A 15,838-nucleotide genomic window follows, 5' to 3' on the forward strand; every position below is an offset into this window, starting at 1 on the left:
TGGATTCCTTTCATGAGAAATCCCAGATCACATTTGGCAGCATTTACAATATAACAGTGTCTGATGCATAATTGTGCATGGATTTAGAAAGATTTTGGTACAGAAAAAAGTATCTCGTGATGGGATTCCCACTTTTAACAAAAGTAGTGTGAATTCTCCACGTCACTACTCACCTGAAAGTAAGCCGCATTCTCTTTCAGATGAACATCAATGCATTTGGTGATCTGAAGAATCCAGCTCCACTGAGTTTGTAATGTATCCATGTAGGCCTAACAAACATAGTAATACACATAACTCAAATCACCACATTGAGCTCTCTCCCATACCTAGACTCAAGCAAAACTATTTATGTTCCACATAAATGCAAACAAAAAATCTGCTAAAACAAATTAATGCACACCAGAATAATGTAACTCATGCAAATAGTTCCCCAAATTCTAAGCATCTACCTAACTGAAATGAGTTAAATACCTGCTTGGGAGATGCAGAGAGAAATTTGTTCATGACTTGAATTTTGTTTGATCAGCATAAAGCCTGATGTGCATGAACAAAAAGGGGTGAAATGCACAAACAGTAGTGCAAATAAAATATATCAATTGCAAATTGTCATGTTCTCCTTCTTCCAAGGAACACTGTCAAACATGATTTTTTATGATGGCCAGTTTTAAATTTGAACTTTTCAAGTAGTCCTCACGTATATTTAGAAAATTACACACAACTTTTATCTCACTGCTGGAGTTTACATGGATCTTTCCTTTAAAGCAGAAACTGACCAAAGAAGAAATATGAAATGGTGATTTTACACAACACAGTAACAGTTAACAAAGTAAATACAGTGAAAAGCAGAAAGGACTTTTTTTTCCCCTACTAGTTTCAGGGTTCTTAGGCACTCTTTAAACTATAACAACTACAGCATTTCCTAATAAAATGACATTTTCCAAATTGTTGCAGCCTTTGTCATTGAAAAGTAAATGTACACCAAGCTGTGAAAATAAAAACATCTTGGCTAAGCTGTAGAAAGGCACTATCAATTTAATCTGCAGAAAGTATGTGCATTGCACCTGGATTAAATACAAACCCTCAACAAAGGGTGTGACTCTCTTCAAAACATGCCTACTAAAATAGCAGAAGAACAACGACATGACCTCCTACCATAAATTCTGCTGTACTGTAGTAAACTCAAATGAGATACAGCAATTTCTATACACTCAGACAACTCCCTAAGCCTCGTATTAATTTTTACATGCATCTACAATCAAAATTGACAGCAATGAGAGCTCTTCCCATAGATCTTAAAAAGGCTGTGGTTGTTGCGGCCAGGTTTGTAGAGGAAGGTAGCAACATTTATTAGAGCAGCTCATACAGCTGGATAAAAATGGACATGCTTTTTGGCAGGCAAGCCCTTCTCAGGTCCAAAGGCAGCACTTCATTTGCGGACTTTCACTGAGAACTTTTCTCATGTATCAACTAGAGGAGCAAGTGAAATCGCACAAAGTCTAACTCACCTCGATTTTGTCTGAAGCAGGGTGCTGGTTGAGCACTAGCTGATCACTTTCTTGCTTTAGCTTGTTGAGTTCTTTTTCTTTAAGCTCCAGTTCACTCATGCGTTTCTAAACAACCAAATCACAGCATTAAACAAGCCCCCCAACGTATGCTGCAGAGGATGATTTACTTAAAATTTTGCAGATAGTTGTGATAATGTAAAATCATCCCTGCTAACACTACATAGTAATTCTATTCAGTGCACTGAAGTTAATTATGAAGACAGTAGAACAATTATCTCAGTTCTAGTCTCTAAGCTTGCTACTTCACAGAGCAAAGCACTCAAAGTTCTGCCTTTCCTAGGAACGACGGAAGCAAAAATGACAGCATCTCACAACATCCAGAACAACCAAATGAAAAAAAGAAGTACGTCCTTAATAGTGTGAACTTCATTTCTTTTTCAATTTTGTGATCAGCATCGATATTGGATAAAGAAATGCACATGCTCAGTTTCCCTACACACCCACAGAAGACAAGAAGCAGTGCAAACTACCTCTGACTGTGCGATTAATGTGCTGCCGGCAAAACTGTCAGAGGAAGAGAGCAGTTCCCCCTGGTATAGCTCTACTTCCTGGTGACAATCAGAGCCAAATGCGGGGACCCCCTAGCCCCTGCATAGTCCTAACAGGGAGAATTAAACTCCTCAATTCAAGTCCCTTAATTTAGCATGTCAACAGAATGACTGTGTGCACAAGCTGTATGTGATTACTACTCCACAGAGGGCTGTAACGATAAGGCCAGCTTCCAAGGTCAAAAGAAACTATGACAACTGGTTGAATAGGAGCACAATCTTCCAATAGATGTCCGGTCTTGACTCAAAAGGTTGTCACACAGTACTTAATCCAAAAGTGTTGATAAGAATCCCCAGGAGCTTCGAAAGAGTGAAGGAATGCCTGTCCTTTGATCAGCTACCCTGAGCCAGGCTGTTCCTCCCCTACTATCCCAAAAGAGGGGCCATGGAAAGCATGGGGAGGTTGAGTTGTCTTACAGAGAAGGCCTCCTGCTTCCTGGCAATGTCAGTGTTCCTGTCACTCCAGTCGTAGAGAAGCTCCTCTTCCTCACAGTCATTGATCCACATGATTTCTCTGCTGGTGGCTTGGATGAGGTTCTGGAATTGACGGAGCTGATCCATTCTTTCAAAGGAGTATTTCTGCAAGGAATTCCACAAATGAGCAGCCATAAACACAGAAATGCCCGTACTGGGTGGAGAAGGGCACGCTAAGAGTACAGCATGTCCTTTTTTTTTAAAAAAAAAAAAACCAAACACCACTAAAATAACAGTAAAAACCACACATCTATAAAACCTGCTGGCAATGGACAGCAGATAATGTGCCTGGGTTTATAGAGCTATGAAACCTGCTGGCAATGGACAGTGGAAAACGTGTCTGGATTTATAGAACAACGTGAACTTGAAGTCCAAAAGTCATTTCAAACATAAGTGTAGCAGACATGTAAGCAGGCAAGCAAAAAGGCATGGGGGAAAATGCAAGAAATGTTTGAACTTGTAACATCACTTTGACTTGCATTTGCTGCTCATAGTACATCCTTGATGTTGTAGCAGCACCTTTTTAACAGACGACGCTTCACGAAAAGATTCATTCTCTGTCCTTGTGTCATAATACACATCCTGCTGCTTGAAATGCATACAGGAGTCAGCTTCCAATCCCAAGGGTTAAATCTACCATTTACACAAGTTTCTCACTGTATTTTACATGAAGATCCAAAGTGGGGAAGATGCACAGCCCTATACAGTGTTTGGTTCTAATCCCACCTTTGAGTGGTACCATTAAGGAGGTAGAGTTCTACTCTTCACCTGCTTAATGACAAACTCCCTTCACCAGGTGTAAACTAGAAACTTCCTTGTGAGGGTAAGTCAATTACACACCAGGTAATGAATTAATGTCAAGTTCATGACTCAAACTGAACCTTATAGAAACTACAAAGCACTGTCAGCTTACTGCTGAATACAATTATTTAAATATGTGTGTGTCACTGTTGAAACCTGAAGTGTCCCTTGACTATCACACCACTGTTAATGAAGCAAAAAGAGCGCTCATCACTGAGGGTATCAGAAATGAACACATCACATGCTCACCAGCAGTCCTTCATATTCTTCCTCCAGCTGATGAACCGCAGCCTTCTCACGCTGAAACAGAGACAGCAAATATTTAGTAAGCCTTTTACAAGTTGCTTATTTGCTGATATTTCCTTTACAGTGTCAGTATCATAACATTATAACTACAGGTGGCAACCTGCAAATGCCTGCCAGAGACATTTGAGTAGCAGATCTGCACACCACTGGAGGATGACAAGAAGCACAAAACCAAGGCTTGGACCAACTTAACTTCCCCTTGAGGATGCTTAGTACATAAGCGAAGTTGTACATAACCCCTGTAATACCAAAACAGCTCCCAAAACAGGATCTCTTTCTATGCCAAACTCCGAGACAGCTGTGGTGAACTAGCTAGTCCTAGAGCTAGCTTTGGAGATTATGAAGTAGTATAAACTATAACGTGAGCAGGAGGCTCCAATTTTTATTCCCACTTCTATGATTGGGAACCTGCACAACCTTGGAACTAGTATTCCACAGGGCCAGACTGTCACCTTTCCTATTTGAAGCAGAAGGGAGTAACACCCCTTCCACTCTTCAGCTTGGCTGAGAGATCAGAGCTCCGGAATGGAGTGCCTTTTCTTCAGATCCAAATCTCTATCCTCTTGTCCATGTGAGCAACTAACAGAAAAGAGAATGGGAACGAAGTAAGCCTCCTCTCTCCTACGTCTAGCTGCTGGGCTGATAGGAGAGGAAGTTAACCACTACATTTTCAGTGATTTCTTTATTCCTATCATGAAATGCAGAGGGGAACAGAAGCCTCGGGGGGGGGGGCAGGAATCCACGCCTAAGAAAAGCTCTAAGCTTAGCCCAGAATTCGGGCATTTTTCGCAGAAATTCCCTCATTATTCAAGACTGTATCTAAGCATCCACTTTATCGTTTCACTTTCTTGTTTTAATGTACCTAGACAGAAAGTGAGAATAATCATTCTTAGCCACTGTCCTCACAAAAAATGTTGCAATATTTATTTGCCAGTTTTAGTACACAACAACAAATGTTGAATGGCTACTAAATTTTTGTTTTAAAATTTTGGGAAAAGAAGCAGAAGACAAAATAATCATGAAATAATAAATATTAGAGTTGAAACTAGTTGCTGTCATGACACCAGTGCTTTCTGAAGAGAAGCGGAGCTATTCATCATTCCTTTTTGTAGCGGAACATCAGCGAGCCAACGATATAAATCTAGACTAAGCAATGTGTAAGGCAAGACAGTAATTACCAGATCTGTTTTGACTTTGTCCAGGTGCCAGCGATAGTCTCCAATGGCATTGTGAGTTCTCCTGTGGTCACCAATTTGTTGCTCGATGGATGCTGCATCAAACCCCCACTTCACTAGCTCCATTTCAGCCTAGAAGAAAGGGACAATATTTGTACTTTCATTTCTAACATTGTTATCTGAATCGGAGCATAAAGGAATTGCATTGAAGGAAGCACGACTACGCAGTAGAGAGTAAACCTGAACAAAGGGAAGTACAGAATAGGGGGTTACAATTTCTTAAAATTGTCATCACTTCTACTGTGTGACAGGCTCCCAAAGTAGAAGAAACAAAGTAGGGAAAATACATAAGTTATTAAAATTAGACTAGATGAAGCACACTCCGTAATGTATTTTCATCAGTTTTCTTTGGACCAAACTGTTCTTTTATGTTCTACAGTACAGTTACATTCTTATCACTCTGAAAACAAATTATGACTTTATCAAACAATGCTATTCATGCAATTCACATGAAAATGCCCAGAGTCAAGTTCTGTAGCCCAGTACACTATATTTCCATTTTAATTATACCCATGTAAACTCCAATAACTTCAGCTAAATTCAGTCAAACTAAATGAAAAACCAGAAGATAAACTAAAACGATTATAGAACGTGTTGTTTGTCTTGCATTTTGGCAATATTTATTGTAGGATGTGGAGTGAAAATCTCTAGCAACAGCCTTTGAAAAACAGTAATACACCTGGATAATTAGGAACTCAAAAACTATCTGACTGCGGTTCTTCATTTCATTATTTTCAAACATTAAAAGCTACTGAATTCACAATTCAGCTCCTTAAACTCCAAAACATCTTTTATGCTGTAAAGACACACTCTGTCTCTGCCTGAATGCCTGTCCGCGCATGTGCACAGTAAAGAAATAGGTATCTTAACCCTGGGTTGGGACCGAATTTGGTAATTACCAGCCTGGAGTTGGTAATCTCTACGAGTCAACAGATGACAATAAAGCCCAAACCACATTTAAGCGTAGGGGTTCAAAGGCAGTGTTGAAAACGATCCAAGAAACAAAACCATTCTGCATTCAGCCATCTAAAAGTTACAGGACTTTGACCCTTCTCATTACATTTAAACAGTCTAAAGAGTCTATAGCAACAGTGGCAGTCCTGGCTGGCTGCCAGTACGCGAACAAAGGCTGTCTGGATTTCACTGCACTTTCTCTAACTCTGCACTGGAAATTTGACCGATCCTCTTACCACCTGATTCTCCTGCCAGAAAACCATGCAGACAGAAAACAGAAAAACAGAAAACCACAGCTGCTCAGATCTTTTTCCCACATCTCACCAGGTTACTAGGGGAAACATTATCCTAGTCCCAGTGCAAGCAGGTAATGGGACATAGCGAGGCACGATGGAAAGAAGAGGCATGGTGGAAGATTCAAAACAAATTTTCCCTAAAAAAACCTCAGAAGCCCAACAGGGAGCTAAGCGCTTACTGGCCCCACCTCAGCTTTGCCTTTGGGACTGAAGAAGGGGGAGAGAGAGAGAGAGCGCTTTTTACTTTCTAAGGAGGTTTTGCGTGGGAACACAGCTACAAAGCACTTGCATATGCTCCCTGTGCTTAGCAAAGGGTGTCTGAACAGGGTGTCACGCGACGTCTTTGGGAGGTGCAGCATGTTCGCAGTCTTTCACTGCTGGAGGCGTGCCCAGTGTCTGTCCAACACCACTCCTCAAATCACAGCAGGTCTAACGATTAGCCTGCTCTCCCACAGTGTGTGTAGAGCAACCATACCTGCTGTTGCTGTCTGGGCACAAAGCTTGTATGTGTTAGCACTCAAGGAGTGCATCTCCACTTCCCTTGCCTTCGCTAAAACATGCCACACTATGGGAGGGCACTGAAAGACTGGACTAGGACTAGCACTCACATAAAAGTATGGGAACTGTACAGAGCTCTCCCCTCCTCATCTGGTTTGCATAGCAGCCACCTGGCAAACACCATATGCAGATAGCAATGACAGGATCACTAAGCAACAACCTAATACAGAGAGATAAAAATAATGCAATTTCAGTTTACAAGGAGTCTGCAAAGTATAACTTCAGCCACTTCATTGTATCCTCCCTACCTGTCTCAAAGGGCTGTCCAACCACAAACATACAACTCTCACTTCAGCAGCACAAAACCAGACTGTGGGCTGTCAACGCGTGTTTTCTACTTCAGGTTGCACCATGCACAGCTGTGCATAGGCAAATTTATTCTGGGAATGCAACAGATAGCACCTTCAGCTTTTTTGTGTGTATTTCAGCAGTCCTGTGGCAATCAGCTCTACCTTCTGGCTCCCACTGTGATAAGGATCGACGACAGCGGGAGAACAAATGTAAAATACTGGACAACGGTTAAATCTGCGAAGCTGGTCCTATCTGTGTCAAGGGTTAAAATAAATACAAATCATAAAGGAAATCTGTGGAGGGAAGGAAGGAAGGAAACATTGAGCATAATAATCTCTAACGCAAACACATCAATGCCTTTTGTTATGTTAACAGCTGTGTCTCATTCAGTTTTCAAATCTAGCTTCCACACTTTTTCCTCTGCAAAAGAATACCCCAAATCCATGTTCATATTTCAGTGGAAACTCACTATATGTATAACACTGGAGAAAAAAAAAAAGAGGAACTTGGAATAATATATGAGCATTCATGTGTACTTTTAATTTTCTACTGGCACCCAAAACCTTACTACATGTGATGTGACATTCATAAACAACACCAGGTCTTAGCACTGTCTCTGGGTTTTGCACAGATTTACCTTCTGCTGCCTCATCCAGTTTAAACATTCACTTGTGACACGTTTCGTGTACTCATCCCAGCCTGACCCACTCTGAGAGGAGTAGCAGCCACCGCCTTTGGAGCTGGCCCTCCTGGCACGGGGCACACTGATGGCTTTGTACAGGGCACGCATTTGCTCTTGAAGTTGAAGCAGCCTGAAAGGGAAGGAACCGTTTAGCATCTGTGAGGAAAACACCCAGAACACATGGAAGCAACGCAATTCATCTCTTCTACTGGAGCACCAAGTATTTAAAACAAAGTGTTGAAAGCACAGGCTGTGAAAAAAATACACTGACTAAAGTCTGAAGAGGACAACCAAGGTGTGAAATTCTGTAAGAAATGTATTACTGCAAGGCCCTTCTCCATGTTAGCATGCCCCAAAAAGATTTAGTTCCACCTTACTGATTTCTGTCACATCCTGCAACACCAGAGAAGGCAAGCACTTGAGACACCACAAACTTATCAGCCACTTTCCCTCCCCCAGCCCTTCCCTGGCAATACCTTTTCTGATACATATCGCAGGGCTGGCCCATCTGCCTCATCTCTCTGATCAGCCCATCCAGGATATCCATTTGGTCATTCGCTTGTGCAAAACACTCTTCCAGATCTCTGTTCCCTCTAATCTGGACACCATCCCCATATTTCAATTCCTAAAACAAACAAAAAAAAGAGATTAAAGAAATAGGATATTAAATTAAATATTCATCACCTAAGCTTCACCTTGTTTTCTTTAAAAGAGAGGTTATGAGCACTGATTATTTTTAAGAAGCATGATAGGTTTCAACTGCTAGGTCTCTGATTGCCAGTTTTAACTGGCAGAAGGCCAAGTAACAGAGGATCTACAGTCACTGGAAAGTCCTTATTACAAATAAAATTTGAAAGAAAATTATTAAAACATGATACTAACCAAGCACTTCCATAAAGAACAGCACATCCTGACTGATGTTTATTTCAGTGGAGCCAAGGCTTCACATGGTATGCTAAGTTTTTAAGACCTTATGCTTTTGTGTTTAGAGGATGAGAGCAAACACTGTCCTAGCGGGAGTTGGTTGATATTGCTCCTGATTTTTCAGAAGTTTCCCTGAGCTTCTCAGACTTTCCTCCCCTGCAAAAACGCAGACTGCACTCTGTCTGCCTGGGACCAGCTCCATGCCCCGTCACATTTGCATCCCACTTTATCACCCAAAGTCTAGGCAAATTCTCCATGCACCTTCGCAGTGCAGTGGACCAGCATGGTCGTGGTGCTTCACAGCAGGAAGACATAGCTTTTTGATCTCATCCCACACTGACACAGTCACGCCGAACAAAACATAACCCAGCTGTGATTTGATTTTACAAATAAAATGTTGATGGACCTCATGACTTTGTCCCTCAGAAAGAAAAGAAAAAAAACAAAGCAATGCATGTTGTGGCACCAAGCTGGAAGTAAACATTTCTTTCTTTTAACTTCATTGGAATAGTATTACTGCTTAACAAGAGGCAGTATTTATTCTGGCATTGATTTTCATACAAACATGCTCACACATGCTGTATCTCTGAAAAGGAAATGAACCGCTTAACCAGAGAGTTCACTCTTGAAAGAATTTTCTGCCCACAGAGGGTCCAAAAGTGTGCATTAAATCACATCTACGGCCAGAACTGTGAATGGGTTTTGCATCTCAGTGGCTTCAACAGCAGGATGCACTTACCACCCTGCACCTCCTCTTGACTTCAGCAGGAACAGGGGACATCCCACGTTCACCAGGACTGAATCTAACATCAGTGAGTAACCCACCCCCAGGCACTATGGGTTTATATCAGTGCAGTGTACAGCAAAGATCATCTGTGTAATCTGTATGTATTTGGGATGAAACAATCAAGAATATTTTAATCTAGTTTCGTTTACTTCTTTAGGAATCATCTGGAAAAATAAAATAAAGGTAATGAAGGTCTTTCCCACGGCAGTTCAGGTTCACCATGGCCCAGAACATGATGACGATACTCTGCAGGTGACACACTAAGAAAATATAAGTGGTCATAACATTATTAACAGCTGTTTACATTGACAGTGGTCTTGATCTAAAATGGAAAAATAAGATGCAGTAGAGTCTGTTTGAAGGGTGGGGGTTTTTTTTAAATCAAGAAGTCCCCCTTTTCTTAATTGGATGTCTTTCAATCAGTTTTACTGAACACTGAGTGCAGACGGAAGAGAGAGACCCAGGAAGGAGGTGTGCTATTCCACACCCAGTTGCCTCACACAAACAGCTGAAAGGGGAGGAAGGAGATGAAGAAGGAGAGCCTGTGAGTCCAGATAACAAGACAGCATTCATTCCCTGTAATATTCATGATCACTTTTGATAAGAAGAACAAGAAGCACTCACGGGTTGTACTATGAGCTCAGCTCGCATCAGGCAATCCGAACAGTTTTGCAAAAGCTCCTGGATGGTGTTCTGGCGCCTGGACACTGTACAGGTCCCATTCTGACTGTTGGGGGGGAGAAGAAGATGAACTAAGTACAGAGTAATCGCACATTTTGAAGAGACATGAGAAACACAAATTCGGAACATCTAAGGGAAGTTACATGGAATAATCCATCTCATTTAGCTTCACAGTGACACACATGCTTTATCTGGCCATCCTGCATAACTGCACTGTCGAGTTTTAATGCCGATTCCATGATGGCAGAGCCACTTTATAATTCTGTAACAGCAGGCGTGGACTGACCACCACAGGATAGAGCAGAAGGTGGAAACCAGCATGCCATAAAGAAGAAAGTTTTTCACCTGGTACAGGTATTTGTAGCTTTGATAGACAAAACTTCGGCAGTATTACAGTGAGAACGAATTATTCACACGTTAAAGTCAATACATTAGAACATAGCCTTTGCATGATGTCATCGTACATGTTATCACACCAGCCACTGAAAGTCAGAGCATAAAAGGAAAGCAGGATCCTCTGCAATACCAAAGCATGAGCACACAAGTCCATACAAGTGTACGAAGGGCCCTTTTATCAGCAGAAATGCATGAGGCTAGTGCAGCATCTGGAGAAGGAATTGCAAGAGGCACAAGCTACTACAAAAACAGATGTAGGGCTTGGAGTTAGAGGACATGCTTTCCTACAAATAAATAAAGTGGGAGTTTGGGGGTTCCAAGTAAAAATCCAGAACCTAAAACACTAGTGGGGGAAAAAGCCAAGATAGATAATGGGGTCGCTACTCTTGCACATAATCTACTGCATCCATACCACCAGGAGGTTGCTTTTCCAGCATTTGGGATTCAGCCACCAAAGCGAGCCGCTGCTAGTCAAACGTGGGTGAGGTGCTTCAAGCAAGGAACCATTCCTTGCTGATGGAATCAGAGCTCCCAAGCAAGTCCAGGCAGCTTCCAAACCAAAGCAGTTGCCAGCAAAACTAAAATAAACCACTATTAAGAGACGATAAGAAACTGAGACTTTTCCAAGCCTTGCCTAGTTTTCTAAGTCCTGTGCTCACAGTAGGTAATCTTTTCCATTACAAATCACTGAAGGCCCAAACCTTCCAAACAACGCTAACATCAAAAAGACTATCGGTGCAAACCTGTCCAGCTCAAAGCCAGCAAGTCATCTGGATTCAATGGAAATCTTTCCACTGACTTCAACAGACTCTGACCTTCCTTCACAAAAGGAATGGTGACAATGTAAAATACTCGGCAGAGATGTCTTCAGGAAAAATCACTGCAGTGGTGAGAAACGTTCAACGGTATATTTTTAAGAGTTCTTCTGCAGTGTGTGCGGTTGCTGCTTCAGCAGCCTGCCATTCTCCTATCAGCTCTTTTTGAAGTTTGAGTAACTTTTCACCAGCTTCCCCAAACACCAGGGAGTAGAATCATAGAATCATAGTTTGGGTTGGAAGGGACCTTTAAACGTCATCTAGTCCAACCCCTCTGCAGTGAGCAGGGACATCTTCAACTTGACCAGGTTGCTCAGAGCCCCGTCCAACCTCACCTTGAACACTTCCAGGGATAAGGCATCCACAGCTTCCCTGGGCAACCCGTTCCAGTGCCTCACCACCCTCATTGCAAAAAATTTCTTCCTTATATCCAGTCTACTTCTACCTTCTTTTAGTTTAAAATCATTACCCCTTGTCCTATTGCAACAGGCCCTGCTAAAAAAGGGCACTTTAAAAAAAGATGGGGACAAACTTAAGTACTGAAAGGCTGCAATCAGGTGTCCCCACAGTCTTCTCTTCTCCAGGCTGAACAAGCCCAACTCTCTCAGCCTTCCTCACAGGAGAAGTGTTCCAGCCCTCTGATTATTTTTGTGTCCCTCCTCTTGACCCGCCCCAGCAGGTCCATGTCTTTCCTGTGCTGAGAGCTCCAGAGCTTGACACAGGACTCCAGGTGGGGTCTCACCAGAGTGGGCAGAGGGGCAGAATCACCTCCCTTGACCTGCTCGCCATGCTGCTTTTGATGCAGCCCAGGATACGGTTGGCCTTCTGGGCTATGAGTACATGTTGATGGTTCACGTCCAGCTTTTCATCCACCAGTACCCCCAAGTCCTTCTTGGCAGGGCTGCTCTCAATCCCTTCAGCCCCCAGCCTGTATTGGTACCAGGGGCTGCCCTGATCCAGATGCAGGACCTTGCACCTGACCTTGCACCTGGCCTTGTGGAACCTCATGAGGTTCACATGAGACACAGAGACAGGACTGGAGAATCACTGGGTGACTTAAAACAAGCTGTACACATGCAACTCCTGGCTTGCACCATGACCCTTTGGCTGCACAAATGCTGTATCCCACTGTGCTATGCACCCCTGTATATCCTGGAAACAGCTAAAAGAAAACAATTGTGAAAAATAACACACGGGTCTGATCTTGTGCCAGACTTCCCATCAGCTTCCTTGTCTAAATCATTCCTCCTCCTTAGGCATCGCTGTTGTGTTCAGATCTAGAAGTATCTGACTGCATCTAAAATTTACATTTAATCATACTCACAATTATTCTCATGCATGAAACACAATAAAGCAGAGGAACCCTCCAAGCAGTTTTCTCTTTTTAGAACATCAGAAGAGTACTTTTTCTTCAGTCACTTCTTCAGTCTTCTCCTAACAGCTGTAAATGCCAGATATCCATTAAAGCCAAAAGAACTACAGATGGTGACCAGACTTGTACTATAATAAATTGGTATATCTCCACTGCCTTCAGTGTAACTTCACCGACCTCAAAGGCACTGAGAGGAGATCTAAATAACAGCTGTCATAGTTAATGCCTAAGAAATTGTGAAGAAAAAATATTTTCAAGTAAATAAAAAAAAAATCTAAAAGACAGAAGAAGTAGAATTACAAGTACTTTGTGTTTGTCCCAATGATGTTTGAATACTACATCCAGAATTATTGTCCAAAGAATAAAAAAGGTGGAAAACTGAAGATGGTTTAATGTAGATGCACAAAACTGTTTCAAAGGCAGGAGCAGATGCCTTGAAGTGAGAGGCTTAAGTGCACCTTATTTAGATCTTCATACAATGATCTACAAGTTAGTTGTTTATGGTTCATGGGGACCTTCACAACAAGAAAGCAACAAGCATTTAAGGGTCTCCAATCTAGCAGATAAAGACATAACCAAAATAAGGGCACAAGCTGGAGCAATACAAACAGAAACCAGAAAGTATTTGATCGATGCTGCTTTTAACATCTCAGATGTCAGTTTTGTTGTTAAACAACTGTTTTGCTAGTCAAAATACTAGGATAATGGGTGAAATGGGTGAAAATGCCTGTTAAAGGCAGCTCATGACACACGGCGAGCTAATGGCTTTTAAATCTGACTGCCGACCAAATAGAGCTACACAGAGTTGCGGGGCATACCCAGTGACAGCAAATGCCAGTTAGAGGAGCTGATGTTTGATGCCATAGCTCCACCAAGTCAACAGGACTCACAGACTTCAAATCTGAAGAGGATTTAGCTGTACAAATACACTCAAGAAGGGCACAAATCAGCCTCTGAACATAAAAATAAAAACACTTAGCAAGACAATACCTCAAGATATATTGGTTGATACATCAGATGGCACTTGCACAATCTCACATGGACACATCTTCAATACTGTTCACCCATGTGACAGAACCATATTTCATGAGCAGTTTCAAAGGTTCTCAGTAGAATCTTCCTCTTATTGAAGCCAACAGGCCTTTAATGGGAATGACTAGATCAAAGCAGAAACCCCAGTGCAGAGTAAGCAGACATTCAGCCTTGAGGCAGCAGAAAACAGCCAGCCAAAGGAAAACCAAATCCAACACAAAAAACACTGGACCAAAGAAACCGAGAGAAACCCTAATCCCTGAATGTGCGATGGCATCATAATGTGGAGGCAAGAATGAAGCTGGATCTTCAAAGCACAACCATGTAACCTTGATCCTACATAGAAATATGTATGTGCCCCTCAGGAGGATGTAGGACCCCAAGAATCCTCACAGGACACAGATCAAGCGCATTACTATAGATGGTATTTTGTCAATGTCTCCCTTCATCTGATTTTGTTTACTTGAAACTGAATGAATTTAAAGTAATGTTTGACCATTTTAGTAGAGACAGCAGTGACAGGACGAGGGGTAATGGTTTTAAACTAAAACAGGGTAGGTTTAGGCTGGATATAAGGAAGAAATTCTTTACAATGAGGGTGGTGAAACACCAGCACGGGTTGCCCAGAGATGTAGTGGAGGCCCCATCCCTGGAAACATTCAAGACCAGGCTGGACAGGGCTCTGAGCAACCTGATCTAGTTAGCGGTGTCCCTGCTCGCTGCGGGGGGGTTGGACTAGATGACGTCTAGGGGTCCCTTCCGACCCAAAACTTTCTGTGATTCTATGACCATTGTGACAACTACGGCTGCTATGATGACAGTTTGATTTGATTTTAACTTTGGCAGCATCTACAACTGAAATCTGTGAATAGGCTCCTGCTGCACCAAACACTAGGCACAACACACAGTGAAAATATGGACAGGTTTTTCACTTCTTTTACTGCACCCCTGCAAACACAGCGTACACTTTCAACCATTCCAGCAGAAGGGGAAAGAACTGCAGCTTGGTCTTTTAGCGGGACTTGTAAAATGAGGGTGCAGGTACTCCTACTAATATATACACACGTTTGCAATAATCTGACTATTTGCTGTACTGCTTTGGTTTTGTAAACCCTGCAGAACAGCTCTGAGTGAAACAGCCTGGACTGCTTCAGACCTTAACCACCTAATTGTCCCTACAAATTAAAATTTTAGACCACGACACTTATTTTGAAGGCAACTCATGAATTTCGAAAAGATGCTATTAAGGTGAGTTCTTTATTAAAATGACTTCATTTTAATAGTCCTTAATTATTAAAGGCACAAAGGAAAACAAAGGCGGGCAGTATCTTTGTTTTAAAATTATGACAATACTTCAAAATACAGAAGGATCACTTTTATCTGGGATCCTAAAATGTAGCCATGTATCTCTCTACTGCCAGAAGAACCCAGCATCTTCACATTGTCCTCATTTGGCAGAGAACACATCCCACCTGCTGCATGCCAAGGCAGAACATGTTGCTCCCTCACTACACTGCATTCTTGCTCCGCCACAGAAATGAGAGGACAGCCCAGACCCTGCTGCCACCGGGCTTTGGGCAGGATGGTAGCTCAGACAACATCTCCCTGCTGCAACAGACCCCACCCGCGCTAAACCCAGCTGTTACTTTACTGCTGAATCCTCAATTTCTGAACAAGGATTGCACTTCACTGCTAAGCACTACTGGTGATCTTCACGGGACCTCCATCTCTACAGAAACAAGAAATAACTACTCCTGCTCTTCATAAGCAACACTGAGAAATGCTCCCGAGGCCATGCGATGAGTTACGAGAGCTGAGACAGACATGGCAAACCTACCTGTGCCCGCGTCCCTGGATCACAGCAGGGCTGACTACTGCTGCCATTGACTTATTCCAGCAGTTGCAAGATTTCCTAAGTGATACATTTTAAATAAATGATATATCCTCTGTAAACACTCAGCTTGCACCCTTACAGGCCCAACCGAGCCATCATTACTGCAGAACCCTAGGGGTGAGGGGTAAGGACTAAAGCCAGCTACCTTCTGCTTTCTCATTTGCCTCCTGCTGCTGAAGACCTGCGGACCCTCAGCATAAACACCTGCAATGTGGAGGCTGCTATGG

At 42.4% G+C, this 15,838-nt stretch overlaps 1 protein-coding gene across 2 annotated transcripts in view; it reads right to left on the minus strand.

The window, feature by feature from the left end:
• DSP (desmoplakin) overlaps positions 1–15,838 on the minus strand; it is a 40,741-nt gene that overhangs the window by 19,991 nt on the left and 4,912 nt on the right. For both annotated transcript variants that reach the window (XM_075416967.1, XM_075416966.1), the window contains exons 2-9: positions 10,046–10,148; positions 8,187–8,335; positions 7,666–7,840; positions 4,873–5,001; positions 3,638–3,688; positions 2,531–2,692; positions 1,506–1,610; positions 174–269 (exon numbers count right to left, since the gene is read on the minus strand). In XM_075416967.1, the coding sequence (XP_075273082.1) occupies positions 174–269; positions 1,506–1,610; positions 2,531–2,692; positions 3,638–3,688; positions 4,873–5,001; positions 7,666–7,840; positions 8,187–8,335; positions 10,046–10,148 (970 nt within the window). The remainder of the gene's footprint in view (positions 1–173; positions 270–1,505; positions 1,611–2,530; positions 2,693–3,637; positions 3,689–4,872; positions 5,002–7,665; positions 7,841–8,186; positions 8,336–10,045; positions 10,149–15,838) is intronic.

The sequence above is a fragment of the Opisthocomus hoazin genome, chromosome 3 (assembly GCF_030867145.1).
Source record: "Opisthocomus hoazin isolate bOpiHoa1 chromosome 3, bOpiHoa1.hap1, whole genome shotgun sequence".
Classification (NCBI taxonomy): Eukaryota; Metazoa; Chordata; class Aves; order Opisthocomiformes; family Opisthocomidae; genus Opisthocomus; species Opisthocomus hoazin.